Below are 22546 nucleotides of genomic sequence, written 5' to 3'. Positions count from 1 at the left end.
AAAATGTGTGTGAGGGGGGGGGGGGGGAGGGGGGGGGGAGGGGCTGGAGGATCGTGATAGAAATCTTTTTTTTTCAGATCATTTCTAACCCTCAAAAACTTTGAAATCACCCCTTATATGATCAATATTTTTTCAAATTTCCCCCTTAAAACCATCATATAGCTGCATGTTTATAAGGGATTAACGCGCAGAAAAATGAAACATATATTATGCCATGCTATTCGCAATGTTTGACTCTATAGTGGTTATAGGAATATTGTCAGCATTTTCTAGAGCCATATTCTAAAGGCAGGTTCTTAAATTGATTCATTTTTAAATGCATCAGTGAACTTTTTGGATTCGTAGTCCAAGCCGACTCTTGAGTTAATCCGGATCTGGTCGGGTCAAAGAAACCCGCTGAAGAGCACCTAAAATGAAGATCATGAGAGAGTTTACACTTTGTGAATTCCTGGCTACACTTTGCCAAATGTGCAAAAATGAGCACGGTGACCTACCGAAGAAAATTTGTATAAAAAAAGTACAGACATATGTGACCTAGATAGTAATTATAAAAGTTTTACGGAATTGACAATACTGAAAGTTTAAATATTTTAAAGGTCTGAAATTTTGGTTGTAATAAGGGAAAATTTGGTGAAAGATCAATTTATTCACGCATATTTGTTATTTAAATTACCTTTACTGTTCCACATGTTACTTTTGTGTTACTGTACAATGAGAATATGAACATTTCATTAAATGCATGAACTTGAAATGAATGATTTTATATATTGATTTGAAGTGGGTTTTGCCACATGTTTGCAGCTTCATTGACAGTGTGTGCACTGAGTGCTTTTTGACGGGATGGACAATTATGAAAATCAAGTGAACCCCTTTCTGTGCTGTGTGAAATATATATGACCCCTCTCCTTTGGCTTCAATTGACGTCGTCGGGTCCAACAATAAGGTCTATTGTTTCTGTTATATCGTTATCTATTTTGAGAGGCAAGTTTTCCATACAGAGGAATGAGCAGTACCCTTCCCAAAGTACACGTTTGAACATTATCTGTCACCTGGAACTATATTGGGCGATCAGTGATTTTCATTTAGGTTGCAATACTGTCTTGCGCTGATAATGTCGTACGAATACACATGGCTCACCAATCTAATAACTCAGTCAGTAGAGCGTGGGACTTTTAATCCTAAGGTCAAGGGTTCGACCCTCTTAGCGGGCGTACAATTTTTTTTTCACTCCACAATGTCTTTTTTGGCCAGCAAATATTCCCTTTTTAGGGATATATTGTAGAAAAATTTGCACTCCCTTTCCCCTTTATTCAACAGACAAATCGACACAAAACTATGTTAGTTGTTACTCAATCGCAGAATCTGCCTGTATCTGTAGGCCGGAATACTTATGGAAAACGTGAGTTTGCAATCACGAAAGCAAAGATATCTTACAATGAAACAGTCACTTTGAGAGAGAGAGAGAGAGAGAGAGAGAGAGAGAGAGAGAGAGAGAGAGAGAGAGAGAGAGAGAGAGAGAGAAACTCAGTCTGCCGGGGCACTGTGTACATAAGCTTATATCGCGGACAAGTCCAGATTTTGCCCAAATACCGGCATCTCAACTCAATATTTCCTTCAAAATTATGGCTCAAAATTGCGCTATAAGCCAAACAAGGTTAAAAAGCTTACACTTTATTAACATTTCCTTGGTTAAAAGTCTACATGAGACAAAAGTGTGAAAGGGGAGAGTTGACAACCATTGCACATTCGCATTTACCCCATGGGCAGTGCCGTAAGCGGGAGTCGAAGAATTGTGTGTGTGTGTGTGTGTGGGGGGGGGGGGGGGTACGTTGCCATGAAATAGACGTTTAATTTGCAAAGTTACAACATCTAATAGAGTGACGGGACTAATACAAAGACAAATATTTCACAGTGGCATACTTTCTTATGTAGTGTAATACAATATAATGCAATGTCATAGTAATGTATTATATCATACCAGTATATTGACGGCGCAAATTCTGCCATCTGATTGGTCGAGACGTGAAAATACCGTGCTATATTCGCAATATAGCACAGCAATGAAATTTAATGTACTTTGCAGCTGATTTTTCATCATTTTGAATCAAAGTACAAACTACGAATTTTATAAAGAATTTACTACCAACAGCAACAAAGTACAACCATGTCAGCTTAATGGCTCCTTTATACAAGTCTTTTGTATGCTGTTCTTGAATTTTCCAACCAAACCAACACAGAAATAAAACACAATGTACATGTATAAATTTAGTTCCCATAAACACTTTGTTTGTTTTTCATCATTTCGAGAGAACACTTACCAGGCCGTGGAAGGCAAAGAAAGAATTATATTAAGGGCGCCTAACTTTTCATGTAATGCCAGAACTCAATCTTCGTTTTTGAAAAATAGTTTCGTTTTCTACTCCAAGAATAAGTAGAAATACCTCGCGTTCAAATAACACAATGCCTGTGAGTGATATTCAACCTTCTTGTTGAAAAATCAACTTTAGTCCGCACCAGCATTCATTTGTCTACAATATTGCACACATAATGTACTGTAAACAACGCGTTGTACTAGCCATGTTTTGTATTTTATTTTATTACAAAGAAAAGTTACAAAAAACTACAAAGTTAGCACTTGTTAAAGGTATACAGTCACCTGTAATCTAAATGTGCCCATATATGGTCAAAGGGGCGTTTGTTGGTATTCAAAATGCCTATGTGAGGGCACTGTTTTTAAAAAGCGGCCACCCGCTTAAAATCTGTGATTGGTTAGATTTTCTCTTTCCATGGTAACTATGGCAAAATTGGAACAGGTGACAGTATACCTTTAAAGGTATGAGAGCGTTGTGATTACTAATGGCCAATATTTGACACTGTAATACACGGTGACAGCAGGAAAACAATTCAATCATTCGGAGTCGTTCGAAAAGTCTGCAAATGAACCGCCCAAATGTCGCTCTTTTCAACCGAGCTAGGGAGTAGAGACACGTTCGACAATTATTCCGGACCCATAGAAAAGGTAAACGGGTATGTGCCGCCCGAATGGTCACATTTTCACAAAAAAATCCCTAAACACGGGTCGATTTTTTCATCTGAAAACCTCTAAACATTGGTCTGTAACAAAGCAAACGCATTAAGAATAAGGTGAAAATTCCAAATTTGTCAAAGAAATCCCTAATGATGGGTCATATTTTTTGAATAAACATGGGCAGATGTTTTCAACTCGGGCGGCACACCCCCACATGACAATATCAAGAGTACCCCCGTGCAAATATTGAATATACAACGCGAATGGTACAGTCATTGTACCACGGCTTGCTTCTCGCAAACCACCCACAGTAATTGTGTCAATATGCAAATATGCAGAATACTGATCTACTGCTACTTCACTCAAAAATTGCGAACGGAATTAAGTGTTCTATGGGTTCACGTCAAGAAATCTTCTGTTTCATTTGCCCTTAAGGTAATATGCACCTCGAAAGTGAAAGACTTTAACTTTTGCTCAAACTTTCCTCAGTTAAACTTTCAAACATTCTCTTCCCAAAGCAAGAATAAAAATCAGGGGTCACCATGCAAACTTTGGTACTAGAGAGACAAATAACTTGCGATTTCTCGATATTTAAAATCCAAAATGGCCGCCATCCCTGTGTTAACTCTATGGGAAAAAAATTTCGATTTTCAAAAAACGAAGACCATGAAAACTTTTCTTTCGCCGAGAGCTTCAAAATAAGCCCCCACAAGTGTTAGGTCAGAAGAAAATTGATAAAATTTGAAGGCCCTAATTTTTGTCCCCGAGGTGCGTTCTACCTTAAGGTAGAATGCGCCCGGAGATAGATATTCGGACTAACGATCATTTTTCTACAATTCTTATCTGGTCTACATCTTGCGAGGGCTCATATTAAAGCTATTGGTGTCAGTAAAGTTTCCACCGTCCCAGTCTTGTGAAAGAGTCAAAAATGTAATTTTCCCCATGGCGATACCGTAGTGATGGTGGCCATTTTGAGTTTGAAGTATCTGTAAATAAGAGGTGAATTGTTTCGCTCATCCCTAAATTTGCATGGTAACCTTGGCCTGATCTCTATTGTGGATTTGTTTAGAGGATGGGTACTGTTGAAAGTTTCGTTTTGGAAAGTTTGAGGAAAGGTTACATCTTTAAATTTCCGGGCACATTGCACGGTAAATATTGATCATTGGTACACTAAAATGATATTAAAATGTTGCACAATAAAAATACCACTTAATATGCTCATACTTTTTTTACCCAAGCGTATAAAATTTAGATAGAGGTGATAACATTTAACAACAAGTTAGATGTTAAAGGCATACAGTCACCTTTAATCTAAATATGCCCTTATATGGTCAAAGGGGCGTTCTTGGTATTAAAATTGCCCATGTGAGGGCGCTGTTTTTAAAAAGCGGCCACGCGCTTAAACTCTGTGATTGGTTAGATTTTCTCTTTCCATGATAACTGTGGCAAAATTGGAACAGGTGACAGTATACCTTTAAATGTAAAATGGATGAGGTTAATTTCTTTCTCCCACTAGAAATTTTAAAACCCGTTTCAAAAAGTTAAATTTAAAATCTACAATGACTACATCCTGGGAGTTTTAACCTTGCCTGGTCCACAGACACTTATTGTCTGTGCCTGGTCTTACAATTTCGACCCCAGCAGCTATTTTTGTCCGACAATGTAACTGGCCAGGAGAGTTACCATGGCAACAGTCAGTCCAGCGGCCGAAACCGCGTTTCCACCATCACAACCTGTACCTGTAAAGAAGCAGAACACACAAAGTGCCTTTTGAAGTTTAGGTGAAAGCAGTTAGGCCAAATTACAAAAATATTTGTGATTCCGGTAACTTGACCTACCTTTGATTAACCGGCCAAACCTACATATTTCATTCGCATTTTCACAACAAATTGAGTCAAATCTCTCAATTTTACCGTGTGTTATGGGTCTCTGCCAACAAAAAACTTAAGCTTTACGGATGTACAGATCATGCACTGTCACTTTTTAAATCCTATTTGACTTCACGAAAACAATTTGTAAAATTTCAAGGTCACTGTTCTAATATCACAAATTTGGAGGTTGGCGTTCCACAGGGATCGATTCTCGGCCCTCTACTATTCATTATCTACGTCAATGATTTACCACTGTATTTGAAAAACTCAAATCAACATCATTTGCCGATGATACCACAATTTATGTTACTGGTAATAATATTGCAAAAATTACGACGGCACTTAACACAGATCTTACAAATATGCGTGACTGGTGCTTGAACAATAGATTATGTATAAATGCAAACAAATCAAAGTCTATGTTAACAGCATCTGCGCACAAACGTTCTCATTTGAATGCGCAGTCTCTGTCTCTTTCTGTAAATAATATAATTTAGACTGTGCTAAGAGCGAAAAACTACTTGATGTCATGATAAACCATAAACTGGATTGGTCTGACTATATCCGATCGATTGAATCTACAGTTAAGCCCAAATTACACCTTTTATCAAGAGTCAAACGATTCTTGACTCTACATTCAAGGAAGATATTTTATTGTAGTTTTATTTTACCTTACCTTTGTTACTGCTCTATTGTTTGGGGTTCAACATCAAATACTAATTTACAGATTTTAGAGCGTCTACAAAGACGTGCAATTCCCATTATTCTTGATACTGATTCCAGTGTGCCAACCAAGGATCTTTATCATAGATTACGATGGTTTACCACTCGCTTTTAAAATTCAATTAAACAGGCTGGTCCTAGTTTTTAAAGCTAAGAACAAGCTGGCACCAAGCAATATTAATGAACTATTTAACGATAACCATCCTTCGAGAAACTTACGATCTGCAAATAAGCATCTTTTAGACATTCCAAGAACCAGAACAGAGTTTTTCAGAAAGTAATTTCAAGTATCAGGTGCATTTGAATTTAATAATTTGCCTTTTTATCTTAGGGAGCTGGAAGATGTTAATGATTTTAAAAAGGCTTGTCATAATTATTTATTAACCAAGTACATCGAAACTTGTTAATGCTGTTTTCTCACGCACTGTATCATTTCTTGCGTGATTTGTACTGTGTCTCTTTTAATGTTTGATTTTATTTGTGTTTTATGTCTTTTTGTGTCTCGACCTCCATGAAAAGAGGTTTTCGTAACCTATGGAGTTATCGAGATTAATAAATAAAGTTTAAATAAATAAATAAATAAAAAAGGAGTCCTTAAGTTTTCTGAGGCAACCTGGTATGTCCGGATACACATTTTTAACTCACTTGGTCACACACGTGAGTTAAGGTGGCTGGAAAGGCTAGAGCGCGCGTCAGTTATAAACTTCAATAATATATTAAAATATAAAAGTAGTCAACATTCTCTATGGAATAAAAAAACCTCGAAATTTGGGGTCAAAGGTATTGCAGAGTTATAGCCTGTTGAAACTTCTGAAAAACTGACCAAGTAAGAAGAAGTTGGGGAGTCCTTAGTGCATTAATTATGGTAGAGGTCCCCTAGTTTTTAATAAATGTTTGAAAAGGGAAAGTCATTATTTGCTGTTTTTCAGGAAAGTTTGACAAGGCAGTGCTTGCATTCAGAGTGAGTGACTGCTATTGTAAATGCATTTTTAGATTTTTTGAGTGTCAGAGAGGTGTCGAAAGTGAGATTAACCTAATAGACTGCTCTGCGACTTCAAAAGAGGGGTGCAAATATGGCTTGTTTTCAACATTTTTGACAGAATAAGAGTTTTCCTACATAATTTCATGCCAACTGAATCCAACCCATGAAGTGAGATATGGACATGGGATTTTTACAGCCTATTAACAAGGTAACAGACAAGATGACTGTGGGACAACTAAATATCTTGATTCTAATACTTGAAACTTGACATTAACTCTGAGAAAAGAATTGGTGCAAAAATAGCCTTTCCAGCCACCTTAATGTCCTTGCAATATGTCTGTCTGTCTGTCCGTGTGTGTGTGTGTCTTTACACGATAATTCAAAAACGACTGAACGGATTCATGTCCGATTTGGAATACAGCTACCGCATACCCGTTTACATGTCAAAATTTTGAGTGGAGGCAAAACAAAGAATTTCATGGCACTGGCTTAACCTTGATTTACAACACTGCCGCCTGCAAACACAACAAATGATGAACGGTAATATATATATATATATATATATATATATATATATATATATATATATATATATATATATATATATATATATATATTATATATGATTAAATTATACATACCGGGCACTTCAGTGGTAGTATCTGCAAAACAATCAAAATCAATATTTTCAATATTTATGATAAATGATAGGCTTCATAGGGTTGCAGTTCAATTGACATAAAGTAGTCTGATATACATACATGTAACAGCTAGGAATGAGAAGCAATACCATTCCTAAAGTACACGTTTGAACATTATCTGTCACCTGGAACTATATTGGGCGATCAGTGATTTTCACTTAGGTTGCAATACTGTCTTGCGCTGATAATGTCGTACGAGAACACATGGCTGACAATATTCTCACCAATCTAATAGTGGTTAAACTATTGTTTTGCAGGTACATCCGACGGGCATTGGTTTAGCAATTGGAGGACTGGGTGACAATGGACCCATGCTAGGCTTTAGTACAATTCAGCATTGTCTTGAAGGTGTGTTTGTATTCATTCACCCTTATATTAACCCTCAGGCAGGCATTGAGTTTTACCATTTTGGGGACGTGGACCTGAAGATTTTCTGAAGATTTTCCGAGATGTAATGATGTTATTGTTGTCAGAAAGCGTCGTTTATTTTTCTGCCACAAACTAGTGCTACATGCATTTTATGCTCAATTAACTTACCCGGATTTACAGTACTGTCGCCTGCAAAACAAACCAAATGATGACAATAAATGATATAGATCGCGAAGTGGCAATTTTCAAAATTTGCAATTTTGACAGTCTATGTATGTATGTATGTATGTATGTATGTATGTATGTATGTATGTATGTATGTATGTATGTATGTATGTATGTATGTATGTATGTATGTATGTATGTATGTATGTATGTATGTATGTATGTATGTATGTATGTATGTATGTATGTATGTATGTATGAATGTATGTATGTATGAATGTATGTATGTATGTATGTATGTATGTATGTATGTATGTATGTATGTATGAATGTATGTATGTATGAATGTATGTATGTATGTATGTATGTATGTATGTATGTATGTATGTATGTATGTATGTATGTGTGTGTGTGTGTGTGTGTGTATAATGTCGTACGAGAACACATGGCTGACAAAATTCAGCCGTATGTGTTGTGTGTATGCATGCACGCATACGTTTCCGAATAAACATTATACTAAGAACATTTGCATTACCGCATAATATTAAGTAAACAACTAATTACACAGAAAATCTGTAATAATTCTGATATCTGATCATATTTGCGTACTTATAAAGCATTTGCCGTGATGAAAATAAAAGAAATGTTCACATCGATATTTCTGTCAACTTTTAATTGGAAAATAGATGTATTTGTGTTGTAAAACCTGTTGGAGTAAAAATAATCGGGGATTTTCGTATCGCTTCTAGACACGATAATTCGTGTTGGGGCAAAGATGAGTTAGTGAAGAAGGACTTACAATCAATCATATATGTGGCGTCAAAGCAACTTATATCGCCATCAGGATATATACATATGTAGTTGTAGTATTGACAATAGCTCATATCAGGCCTCATCGACACGGTCCAGTTGCTAATGTCAACGCCTTCAGGTGTTATCGGAGTAGGCTCGGGTGATTGTCCCACGGATAAAGCGTAACCAGAGGCAATGTATGCGCCTGCAAAATCTGTATCATTGCTGAAGAAAAAGTAGATTTGAGAAAGAGCATAGTCGCCGTCGCCACCACTTTGTCGATACAAGTTGATCGAGAAGGTAAAATCGGTATAGTAGTAAGGACTGAACGTAAGAGATTCAGGACCGGTAATGACGAACGAATCTTCAGTAATTAGCGGTAGTTCCTGCACCGAACCTGCGAATAAACAGCGAAAGATAAAGAAGTTTAAGGTAGAGTTCAAATTTCTCTCTCTCTCTCTCTCTCTCTCTCTCTCTCTCTCTCTCTCTCTCTCTCTCTCTCTCTCTCTCTCTCTCTCTCTCTCTCATGTATTCCCTTGGCCAGGAGAATTTTGCTATTTAATTATCACTAAAACTATATATATATATATATATATATATATATATATATATATATATATTATATATATATATATATATATATATATAATATATATATATATATATATATATATAATTATGACTATAATATATATATAATTATGACTAAAACTATATATATAATTTATTATATATTTCACTTGATATGAATGAAATATATAATATAATAAATTATATATATATATATATATATATATATATATATATATATATATATATATATATATATAATTTATTATATTATATATATTTCATTCATATCCAGTGATGAAGGGGTCTTCAATGGAGCTGTACAACTCTACAACGAAGCACCGCGGGATTAAAGTATGTGGACAACAACGATAAAGATAAAGCAAGCCGAAGTTAGAAAGCGAAACATTATCATGTTTATCTGCCTTTCTCTAAATCGGTCAGATTAAATGTAGGAAAGTCTTTCCTCCATTTCATACATATGCATTTCAAAGACAACTAAGTGAGTAAGATTTTAACTTCAATCATAGTCCCTCAACCCACCGGTTGGTGGGTGGAGGGACTGCGCCTCAACGTTTTATCGAACGTCTTGCACTCCGTAGGATTTAGTCATAATAACTCGTCGATGACGTCGCGGGTCGCATAATCATCATTTGACTGAAAGTGAACCGGAACTATTTTTAACTTGACAATTTTGCGATTAAAAAGTTGAAATTCCATGTTTTGCAAAAGTAATCTGGCTTTTAGAAAATTTTACATAAAAAAGATAAGCCGCATGACAGTGGTTTAAATATATCAATGTGCCATTCGATGGTGAAAATCGTTCCATTTTCGACGGATTTTCATCTGAGGTGGAAATAATGTGTTTGGTTATCATTTGCAAATGAACGTAAGTATTTGGAGTGAAAACTGTGCAAGAGAGGCATGTAATATTATATAGGGCTCAGCCCTTGGTGTCGCGCCAGGGGTTATTAAAGATTGGCAATGTTATTTGTATTGATTCATGATAAACTGTAATTGTTACTTCATAAACGTTTATATGACAACTATGCCCAGTTTCCCTCTGATGAAAGCAGTTCACGTACGTACACGTACACGACGTCAAACCCTGCAGCAGGGCAGGTATAGATTTTCTGTAGCGTGTAAAAATTTTGGACAAAAATTGGCAATTTTTACAATGATAATAGCCTATTGCGATAAACAAGGGACGTATTATGCAATCATTATCATTGCAATGGTAACCGCACTGCCCACCTTCCACTTGCAAGCTGAAAACTATAGCGTTCCGTCTAAAAACTGGCAATTTTTGAATCTAATTATTGACACAGGGGGCGCTCTTCTATAATTCAATCCCAGCATTCTTTGCGTATGCCCCCGTTCATATGCACGACAGTTTTCTCCCTTTATCTATATTAACGATATTTTGTATCAGCGACAAGGTGCATAATAACATTTACTGGCTAATTAAAAGAGGTATATTTTATAAAAGGTATGTTATATAATTGTAATTTGTTTCGTTTTTGTTTATTTACGAGTACTAAAAAAAAAACATGGCGGCGCCCAAGGAAAGAAGGGTACACTTCCGGTTACTCGCATAGTATATTATGAATAAGCGCATGCGTAGTCAGTAAGCCGCTGGCGCGACTATTAAAAAACATTATAGCCCTAAGAAGGGACTATGTACCCTCGAGGCAAGAGACCATTTGCCGACATAAGGAGGGCAAATGGTCACCTTCCCTCGGGCACATAGTCCCATGTTTCGGCAATGATATATATTGGTGAAGTTTTCTCTCTTATGCCCTCAGGTCGGCAGATTCTTATCATATTTAATGAATCCTGTTGCGAATTACTAATATATGCAGGTAACTTTCAAGCTGAAATTCGAAATTTTACAAAAAAACTAAACTAAAATTACAAAACAAAAATCTACAACCATGTAGAATGCAAAATATGAAATCGACGAACGGTAGACGAGCAGGGTCTCAAAGCCAATAGCTCTTTCCTGTCGATTTGATTGTCAACACAAATATGCACCTTGTAGTGGCCATTTTTATCAATGAAAATAGAGTTTAAATCTAGACTTGTGCGTGTTTGAAATGCAGACTGGCACTAAGCAAGATCTTATGCCCGTGTAACAACATATGAGTAAATGATAAAAAGATAAAATGTGCTAACAATGTCATCAAAATTAACTTTAACAAAGGTGCTTGTTTTCGATTAAGGCAACTTGCGTCTCAAAAGTGAAAGGCTTAAACTTTTGCTCAATTTTTCCTCAAGGAATCTTTCAGTTATTCATTTTCAAAATATACCGTGCAATTTTGGTACCAGAGACACAAATTTCCCAAGATTTACCGAAGTTTTGAAATTCAAAATGGCCGCCATCCCTGTATTAATTCTATGAAGAAAAATAAATTTTCAATTTCCGAAAAACGGAGGCGATGATTTTTTTTCTTAAAGCAAGAGCTTTTAAATGAACCCTCACAAGTAGCAGATTAGAAAAGAATCGTTAAAGCTTGCGAGTCCGAATTTCTGTCCTCGAGGCGGATTCTACCTTAAAGCCCCAGTTATGCTAACTTTCGATGGTTTTTTCATTATTTTTATTTTATAAATCAATTGCAACTTCTTATTCTACTCCCCAAAGAATGTTGAAACACCCACTATTTAGCTTGTCTACTTAGCGTCTATATGTGTAAAATGCATGGTTATTGTTTACAATTGAATTCTAGTCCGGACCAGAAGTCAGTTTTCAACAATAACAATGCAGTTTACAACCATAGGGGCTGAGTTGACAAGCTGGATACTGTGTATATCAACATTCTTTGGGGGAAGAAGAAGGAATTACGGTTCACATTCAAAATAAAAATTGTGAAATTATCATCAAAAGTTAGAAGCACTGGGGCTTTAAGTTGGAGGTATCGATGTTTAACAAAGGCTAAATAAGAATTTGCCGCCTGAAGGTGGGGCAGATATTCGGACTATCAAATTTCTACAATTCTTTTCTGATCTACCACTTGCGGCGACTCATTTAGCCATTGGCGTATGAAAAATCTTTATCTTCTTACATTCACGAAAATCGAAAAGTTAATTTTATCCCTATAGAGTTAACATCGGGGTGACGGCCATTTGGAATTTCAAAAATCCATGACTGTCCGGTAAGTTGTTCCTCTATTACCAAACTTCGCACAGTGACACCGGATTTTAATTCTTGATTTAATAAGATAACTCAGGGGTTTTATTAAGTTTTGAAGTAGGGGCTAGAATGAAACTTTAGGCGGCTTGCAGCTGCCATGACCACAATGCGGTTGTCGTCGGGGGGAGGGTCCGGGAGGGGGGAACGCTGAAGGCCGGAAACCCTGAAAAATGAGCTAAAATTTACTTTTTACAGCTTACAGTCACTTGAATTTCTAGTATTTTCAGGAGAATTGTCAGTAGTGTTCCAGGGCAATTTGTGTTCATATCATAAAAGCCATTTTCCTGGGAGATTAGGCCTAAATATGACATTCATAATTAAAAATGATAAAATGTGGTAATGTTGACGATAATTTGAACAAAGAAAACAAGTCTTTAGAGCCTCTATGCTTTTAGGAGGTAAACTATAATGTATCACTATTATTAATGATATAAATTTGATATGTAGATGATATTATACAGTGTTACATCTAGACAGGGGGATAGGGGATTCCCCCTCTGTTGAAATGTTGGCACCCCAAATTAATTTGTCAAGGACCACCCCCCTTCCATGAAATGTTGCCAGTCACACCTTGGAGGTACAAGTAGAACACATGAACTGGTGAAATGCCCCCGAAATTTTCTGGTAAAGGGGGAAAATCCCCCTTGTTGTTGATGCCATCCTGGATGAAACACTCATAATGTTATGCTTAAAATTAAGAACCCTGATGTTTGGTATGGAAATCTGTAGATGAAGAACTTTGATACCACTGGAGAGGTAAAAAGGATAATTCATATAACGAATAATGATAAAAAATGACAATCATTACCATATTTTGAAAATAGAATCAAAGATCCTCAAGGTTATTTGACTATATGGGTATGCAAAGTAAGAACCTTGATATAGGATATGACATTTGTACGTTCAGAAGCGCACATTTGGATTTAATCTGACGATCGCTTTTGAAGTGAATTCAGAGGTCTGATCGTATTGTAACCACTCTGGGCGACGTTTTTATTGGCGTCGATAGACCAAAGAGCAGTACATATCATACGTCCAGCTGGTTATACTCCTTCACAATTAAGTCTACCGCAGTGTAACGCACATCGGCTTACTAAAATTCCAACTGTAATCGGAAAGTTTTTCGTGAGAAAAAAATCAGGTCATTGCCTTCGAAAACAGTTTAAATCCACGTAATTATCCTTCCGAGTCTTGTTTCTTGGTCCACTTCAAAACCGAGGATCGTACAGCGAAGCTTGACCTTGCGATCGCTTCCGTCTTCATTTGTTCATCGACCATTTTGAGTTGAGCTAACGACGGCCGACAGGTGTAGTATGCACGTTTTCATTAGCGTATATAAAGGTCACCAAATAGGAATCAGCAATTCAGGTAGCCAATAGAATCGTCAATTGCAATTCCGATTTTTATTGAGGCAGTATACGCAAGACCGTGCTGCATCGTAGTACAAGGCGATCGTAGTAGTCGCTCGTCTTCTAAATTTTGTTTCACATAAAAGCCGTTGAAAAGTTTGATTACACAGCTTGTGAAACTTGTCCGTATCATTTCAGAAGGTAAAAATATTTTAGCTATGAAAGAGTTCAAATTTCCAAAAAAGTAGCCGGCGAAATCGTGAGAGTAACCGGTCAATTTCGCCGGCTGCCGGCTCTTAATGAAACCCCTGATATATATATATATATATATATATATATATATATATATATATATATATATATATATATATATATATATATATATATATATATATAAAGCGTCACTTTCTCGCTCCAGTCGGCTATATAATAAGTAGAGGGGAGACTTGAAATATTTTGATCACACAGAGGGGGGATTTGAAATATTTGAGGGTATAGGGGGACACAGGTGCGTGGAGTTGCCGTGTAGTATACATAGAAGGGTCCCTTTCTCTCTATGCATACTACACGCCAACTCCACGCACCTGTGGAGGGGGATCTGAAAAAAATAGATTTCAATCGAGATTGCTGCAGCCCCCTCTCAATTATTTGTGAACGCGGCCTTAATGCTCAATGCTCAAGAATTGAAGCCCTACGGACCAGCGCTACACTGCCAAACATAACATCAGAATTAGCGCACGGCCCAAGGCTACAATTATTGCAGCTATGCTATACCCGTGCGATACGTCATGACTAAGGCACATGGTATGGGCCTATCGCCAAGCAAACATACACAGAATCTATGAAACAGTAAATGTCTACTTACTAACTTCGGTCCAGGTGATGAAAATCACAGTTATCAATGAAATAATCCTCTCGGATGTCTTCATTTTTTAGGGCAAAACAAAGTTGAATATCGCACTAAAAATAAACCAAGAAAATGTGAGATCGTTAAAAATGGCAGATATGTGAGCACGTCAAGCAAGAGTCCGGTGTTCAGAGGCGATGCAAGATTAATACTTGGCTGTCGACAGTCCCTTGAGCCTTTTCTGGTCTATTATTGGTGTAGTCTCTCGAACATACGGGGTAGGGGGTCGGGAATGCTGAGGCATGACAGCGAGTGTCGCATGTACGCGAGGACATCGGCCCTTCAGCCGTATCCAGTGTCACTGGAAAGAAACAGTGTCACTGCAGCGTGAAAATGGCGGAAACGACTGTCGACAGTCTTGATTTACAAACTGCAAAATGTTGGGGACATGTCCTTACCGAACTAATACACAACCAGAGAATTTATCCTGGATGAAAGGAGACCTGTGTGTTCAATCTCTTGATATCCCACAGGGCCGTTATAGTCCAGTTTTGAGGATAAAAGCCGGAGACTTGATAGGCTAGACCCTTCCAGAGACCCCAATCTCCCTGTACCTGTTCACGTATAGGATGCGACTTTGTTGTAACGAGCTTGTTGCCCAGTATTTTTTTATAATTCATAAATAAACAAACGATCCACCTCGTCTCCATAGTCGCAAAAATTATCTAGACTACGTCACGAAACGCCATGTCAATGATCTCATGGTGCGAACATTTCATTGGGGGAGGGGGGGGTAGCTGAAGAAAATGAGTCCGGGAGCAAATGTTTTGTCCGTGTCTATCACTGAAAGTTCACAACGTTTTCGTACCATTATTGATTTTTATCATTCTGATTTTAAACTCAAGGAGATTCAATTATTTAATTTTAAAGGAAATCAGAAGTTGTATCAGCAATGAAAGTGGCCCATTGCCACCCTCCCTTGACATAAAAGTCGACGCGTCCTTAACCTACATTGAACAAGGCACTTTCCTATATACTATTCTCAATGATCGATTACACTGTAAATAAGCTTACATGCATGCAGACGATTCAATGGTTTCTATAAATGGAGTTTGTAAAGAAATCGGGAACTGAATACTCGATGCGACTGAACTCGGACAAAACCCTTAAAAGTACAAAATCAAACAAGCAAAAAACTCCCCCTAACATAAAACTAAAGAAAATTCATGACACCTATTACGTACCTATCAAATCGACTATCAACAAGCAATCGACCACTTAATCTGCTCACCTTGATGTGTAATGGCGGGAGAATACAGTATATTTTTATGCCACGATCTGCTGATAGAAGGCTGATGCGACCCGAAATGACCGCATTAACCAACGCCCATTGGAACGGTGCGTATTCGCAGCAACGTCTAAGCAGACAACAATGGTTGTATGGCGCTTGCCTATGTTTAGATAAATACCATGAACTCAATCAAGTGTTCCAGTCCTTCATGTATTCAATTTTTTTCTGAACCAGCTGTTATTTGTAATTTATTCAGCTTTGTCGTGTTCCCAGGTTCAGTGAATGGGTCAGACACGAACGTAACAAACGAAACTTATAAACGCCTTCCCATTTTCCGACAGAATATTGCGAAATGCGAAATGCGAAAATCCTCCAGAATAATTATGATATTAACATCGCTTAAAGAGATAAATAATTGCTTATCCGGGCTCTTTGACAAGACGTTTAATTGTTGAAAGTTAAATTGTTGACAGCTTTTTTGGAAATAAACCTTTCGAAACAACAATGTGAATGATACCAGGGTGAGTATTACACCACCTCACGGTTTCCATGGAGTAATGTTATGTACAGTCAGTGTGAATTCGCATACGATAATTTGGATAGACCTTGACCCATGTTGTCCTGCGGGCGTGTAATTTTCCACTGTCACTTGTGCTATCGTGTCGCTGTAAAAATTATTCATTTCTTAGTCTCAGTTACACAGACTGCACAGCAGGGCTCTCACACGGTAGCCGGATGAAGGCCCCGAAGTGCAGTCTGGGTAACCGAGCCTGTACATATACATGTATACATAATCGGACACTAGTAACACCCGTTTGTTTGTCTGTAAGTCGCTCAGGCAAAGTAGGTTTCACAAGGCCGCAGAGCGAGGAAAATGAATTTGTTTCGGGCGACTCTAGGCCTGAGCGAAAACAATATATTGCGCCGTGCTAATCGCATATGTTCGACTCTATAGTGGTTATAGGAATATTGTCACCATTTTGTAGAGTCACATTCCAAGGGCAGGTTCTTAAATTGATTCATTTTTAAATGCATCAGTGGACTTTTTGGATTCATCAGTCCAAGCCTACTCTTCAGTTAATCCGAATCTGGCCGAGTCAAAGGAAGCCGCTGAAAAGCACCTAAAATGACGATCATGAGAGAATATGCAAATTGTGAATTCCTGGCTACACTTTGCCAAATGTGCAAAAATGAGTTTGGTAAGGTTTAAATACTTTAAATCTCTAAAATTTTGGATGTAATAAGGGGAAATTCAATTTATTCATACATATTTTTCATTTTAAATTACCTTTACTTTTCCCCATGTTACTTTTGTGTTACTGTACAATGAGAATATGAACATTTCATTAAATGCATGAACTTGAAATGAATGGTTTTATATATTGATTTGAAGTGGTTTTCATGAAAAACTGACTTTTCATCGTACGTTTGTAGAAAATCGAGCATGGTGACTCCGAATTTTTTGTCTTTAATATTTGATTATTGTACTATACCAGATTTCAAAAATCCCTCATGCAAAAGTACAGCAATAACTACAATTTTTCTGATCATACACCCTTTAGCAAAGAATATATTACAAACATAAAATTTTGATATTTTTCAGTGTTTTGGCTTTTTGTATTAACTTCAATATCTTGTTTTACATCTTATTTAATGTTAAAGTATTCAGTATTCAGCCAATCAACACAGTACACATATATATTAAGTACACTAAGTTATGTTCCTGTCAGTTGCATTTCATATAATCGAAATGTCAATATACCATAAGACTGCTGAATATTTATACTCAGGCTGTGTGAATAAGTTTAAAGCATTTAAATATGATTTAAAAAAATACCTTATAAATGATGTTGATACACAACACAATATACGAAAGAATCAAGTTTATCATACCTACTGATCAGTCAAATAATTTTTTTTTTGCACTCTATGGACAATGTATTCATTGTAAAATGACAAATACAATTTGCAATATAAGAATAGAAGTAAGCTGTATCATTACATTCAAGAAGATGCGCTCTTTTTGTATACCATAGTCAACATTTTTTGTGAGCAGTGATACCCCTTTTGTCCCTTATGGCCATTGTCTTTTTTTTAAACTGTCAAGTTTTTTGCTCTTCCATGTGTTCCATGAGCAATATATGACCCAAACTCTTCTTCAACTAAATCATTGTCTGAGCTATCTCTGTCACTGCTGGTATGCAGCGACAGTGACACTGCCCGTAGGCAGTAGTAGGATAGTAGCTGTATTAACTTTGATTATTTTGACAACATGTTTGTTCACGTCATACAGCTGTGTTCTTGTTCTACTTCCTACAGAATGTTTAACATGATAAGAACTGAAAATGCTCACGTGTTTCAGTATCTATTGCAGTTGTCTATGAATTTAAACTTTTGCCACATGTTTAATTTCTTTGACTGCTGTCATTGTATCACCTATTTATATAGCAAGTGTAATAGCCTTTGGTCATGTCCTTCAAGCTATATATGCCAAACTGTGAATGCTAATCGGAAATGCAAGTTATAAATTAGCTCACATTAAAATGCAAAATATCTTTCACTTATACAACATAATTGTCTCATCAGTACACATAGCAATGTTCAAAACCATTTTAGAGTCCTTTCAGTCTTACATCCCAAATTTGGAAAGTCAGTTAAATATGCAAATTGGTAGCTTGCTGAAAATTCCAAACAACTTCATTAATATTTTAATTTATTTGTTTAATGTGCACAGCAGGTTTCATCGACTTTGATTAAGTCAATCAAGATATATCCCTAATAAGAAAATTCGTTAAATATGCAAATCAGTAATAAGATGTTTTACAAAATCAAAACTGACTTTGGTAATATTATATCATAGTATCTACAATATAGATAGCAAATTTCGTCAACTTTGGTCAAGGCAATCCAGATACACAACCCTAAATTAGGAAAGTTCGTTAAATACGCAAACTAGTGATTAGCTAAAGTAAAAATGCTAAATGACTTCAATAATGTTATATCGTTATACCTTCAATGTACACAGCACATTTTTTCAGTTTTGATTTAGCAAATTCAGACATATTTCTCTAATTAGGAAAGTTCGATGAATATGCAAATTAGTAGTTAGATGTTCTAAAAAATCTAAACCGACTTTTGGTCATTATAGTTTCCCAATGCAAAGTGCAAATTTCACCAGTGTCGCTCTAGTCAATCCAGATATATATCCCTAATAATGAAATTTAGTTAAATATACAAATTAGTGATTGGCTGAAGGTGTGGCTGCATGTTGCTAACAGTTCTTTTAGAGGAATATTTCTAATCTTAGATGGCAAGGAAACTACCTCATACCATAGACTGTAGAGGGGGAAGTCTTCCCCCCTCTACTGTCTATGCTCATACTATGTATTTTCAGAAAGCAAAGAATCTAAAGTTTAGTATGGTAGCAATAGTTTACTCGAAGATGAAGTGGGTGTATATTTAAGTTAGTTTAGCACTGTACAAAATTATTAATAGTTTTTTCATAGACTCCAATGTATAGTGAATCAACATTTCGGTGAAATTCCAAAATCCAATTTCTTGCACTCATATCAACTTTTAACCATCTTAGCCTGAATACCTTAAATGAATTATCAAACGTCTGTAAATACACAGATTCAGCTAGTTTTGTATTGGAAAAAAATTATTCATAGTTTCCTCATGAACTACCATGTATAGTGAATCAACATTTCTGTGAAATTCTAAAATCCAATTTTTTGCACACATATCCATTTGTAACCACCCTAGTCTAGTAAGTTCATAAATATGAACAATCGAGAGTACATAAGTACACATATTTACCTATTTTTGTTTTGGAAAAATATTGTTCATAGCTTCATCATAAACTCCCATGTACAGTAAATCCACATTTCAGTGAAATTCTAAAATCCAATTTCTGGCGCACACACCCACCTGTTACCACCCTAGTTTAATCAGGTACATTAAGATAAAGTATCAAATGTCTATAAATACACAAGTTTAGCTAATTTTGTACAGGCAAAAAATTATTCATAGTTTGCTCATAGATTACCATGTACAGTGAACCTACATTTTGGTGAAATTCCAAAATCCAATGTCTTGAACATACATCCACTTGGAACCATCCTAGTCTAATCAAGTACATTAAAATGAATTATCAAACATCTCTAAGTAAACAGATTTAGCTTCTTTTGTATAGGGAAAAAATTATTCATAGTTTCCTCATAGACTCCCATGTATATTGGATGAACATTTTCAGTGAAATTCCAAAACCAGATTTCTTGTACACATAATATGCACCTTTAACCATCATATTCTTATCAAGTACAATTATAATAATTATCAAACATCTGTATGCACAATTATAGTAAGATTTTCATTGAAAAAAAATCATTCGCAATTTTATCATAGACTCTCGTGTAAAGTGGATGAACAATTTTACTGAAATTCTAATGTCAATTCTTTGTACACATACTAGCTGTAACAGCCCTATTCCGATTAAGTACATTATGTCAATTATCAAATGTCTATGAATGCATAGATATTGCTAGTTATATATTGAAAAAGTATTACATATTAAATCAACATTATCAACAGCTGATTATCAATTAAATCCAAATGTCAAAATTTTGTACACACACGCTTGCACAAAAATTGAGATGCACCTGTAATTTCTGTTCAATCTCTTTTAGGGATGATTTCAAAATTATAGCAAGTTAGAAGGGGAAATTTGAACATTAACACCATACGAGTTTGTAAGGAGGGTCATTTGAAGAAACTTTAGAATCTTTTAGATTCTATCGCCATCCCTCCAGAGGCGTTTGTGTGTGCAGCTTTACTCTCAAGCAATGTGGGGGGGGGGTGTCATGATTTTTTTGTCATCTTAAAAGGGGGTGGGGTCATCAATCTTTTGGTGCAATGGGTAGGGGTTCCCTTATTTTGACTAATGCGCAGGAAGAATTTGCCGACCCATCCCCGGCCGTAATAACTGAACGCTTCCTTAAAAAATCCACAGTTTAGGGCATAAAACCCACAGATTTGATTAGATTGGCCTTCCAGAGACCCTGTGATCGATCACATAGGGCGGGTCTTTGTTGTAACGAGCTTGTCACGCAGAATTTTTTTTATAATTCTTAAAAAAGCAAACCATCCACTTCATCTCAACAGTTCCGGACAATGTCTAGACTACGTCACGAATTTCCATGATAATAGTCATATGGTGTGAACATTTTATTTGGGGGTGGGGAGCTGAAGAAAATGAGTCCGGGAGCAAAGTTTTTGTCTTTGTCTATCACTGAAAGTTCACAAAATTTTCATATCACTATTGCTTTCTTGTTTTTAACATAGGAAGATTTCATTTTAAAGGAAATCGCAAGTTGTATCAGCAACGTAAGTGGCCCATTGCCATCCTACCTCGACGTATAAGTCGATGCGTCCTTAACCTTCATTGAACAAGGCACTTCCGTATTATACACCTTTCTCAATTATCGATTGCACCATAAATGCGGGCGTGCATACGGTTCAATGGTTGCAATGAATGGAGTTTATGAAGAAACCTGGTACTGGATACTCGATTCGACTCAACTCTGAAAAAATACAAAAACAATCCAAACAAACAAAAAACTCCCCTAACATAAAACTAAAGAAAAGTCATGACACCTGTTATGTACCTATCAAATCATGGACTATCAACAAGCAATTGACGACTTAATCTGCTCACCTTGATCTGTAATGGCGGGAGAATATAGTACAGATGTTTTGGCACTAGCTGCTGATAGAAGGCTGATGCGACCCGAAATGACCGTATTTCACACTGAACCGAACCAACGCCCATCGAAAGGGGGCGTTTTCATAGGAAAGGCTATTAAAGCAGACAACTATAGTTGTCTGTCGCGTGCCTATGTTTAGATAATAGCCATGAACTGAATTAATTGTGCCAGTCTTTCATGTGTTAATTTTTTGAACCAGCTGTTACTCATAATTTATTCAGCTTTGTCGTGTTGCCAGGTTAAGTGAGGGGTCAGACACGAACATAACAAGCGAAATTTATAGACGCCTTCCCCCTTTCCGATATAGAACATTCGGAAGTGCGAAAATCCTCCAGAATAATTATGATATATACATCGCTCAACGCGATGAATAATTGCTTATCTGGGTTCATTGAAGTTAGGTTTTTGGAGAATAAACCTTTCGAAACAATAATGTGAATGATACCAGATTGAGTATTAAACCAACTCACGGTTTCCATGGAGTAATGTTATGTACAGTCAGTCAGAGAGAATTTTGCAAACGGTAATTTGGATAGACCTCCACCTATATTAGATATGAGGTTTATTTGTCATGTGGGCGTGTAATTTTCCACTGTCACTTGTGCCATTGTGTTGCTGTAAAAACTATTCATATTTAAGTCTCATTTACACAGACTGCACAGCGGGACCAGGTGACCTCGTGAAAGCCCCGAAGTACAGTCTGGGCCATCGAGACTGTACATACATTGATTTTCCATCATCGGACAATAACACCCGTTTGTTTGCATGAAAGTCGCTCAGGCAAAGTAGGTACCGGTTTCAAAGGCCGCAGAGGACTTGTTTCGGGTCACTCTCAGGCCTGGGCGACAAAAATTGTGCAGTTACCCGGACACGGCCAGTTGATACTTCTTTGAGTGGACCAGT

The 22546-nt window shown here is 36.6% G+C and overlaps 1 protein-coding gene across 1 annotated transcript; it reads right to left on the bottom strand.

The window, feature by feature from the left end:
- Nucleotides 1-2127: 2127 nt before the first annotated feature.
- On the bottom strand, nt 2128-15363 carry LOC139123495 (uncharacterized). Its single transcript, XM_070689651.1, has 7 exons — nt 15046-15363; nt 14606-14700; nt 8639-9028; nt 7843-7863; nt 7246-7266; nt 2826-4767; nt 2128-2634 (listed from the first exon to the last, which is right to left on the bottom strand). Exons 2-6 carry the CDS (start codon nt 14667-14669, stop codon nt 4673-4675), a joined length of 591 nt encoding a protein of 196 aa, XP_070545752.1. The 5' UTR covers nt 14670-14700; nt 15046-15363; the 3' UTR covers nt 2128-2634; nt 2826-4672.
- Between the last annotated feature and the right edge of the window lie 7183 nt (nt 15364-22546).

The sequence above is a fragment of the Ptychodera flava genome (assembly GCF_041260155.1).
Source record: "Ptychodera flava strain L36383 chromosome 23 unlocalized genomic scaffold, AS_Pfla_20210202 Scaffold_23__1_contigs__length_28996876_pilon, whole genome shotgun sequence".
Lineage (NCBI taxonomy): Eukaryota > Metazoa > Hemichordata > Enteropneusta > Ptychoderidae > Ptychodera > Ptychodera flava.
The sequence above is the reverse complement of the archived record's forward strand: the minus strand, read 5'-3'. Positions and strand labels throughout refer to the sequence as shown.

Bases quoted from the DNA above. Each gene is read 5' to 3' on its own strand.
- LOC139123495 (XM_070689651.1), bottom strand. From the start codon at position 14,669: ATGAAGACATCCGAGAGGATTATTTCATTGATAACTGTGATTTTCATC. The intron at 9,029-14,605 runs GTAAGTAGACAT...GTTTATTCGCAG, and splicing joins CATCACCTGGACCGAAGTTA to GTTCGGTGCAGGAACTACCG. The intron at 7,864-8,638 runs GTAAGTCCTTCT...TTTGTTTTGCAG, and splicing joins CGCCACATATATGATTGATT to GCGACAGTACTGTAAATCCG.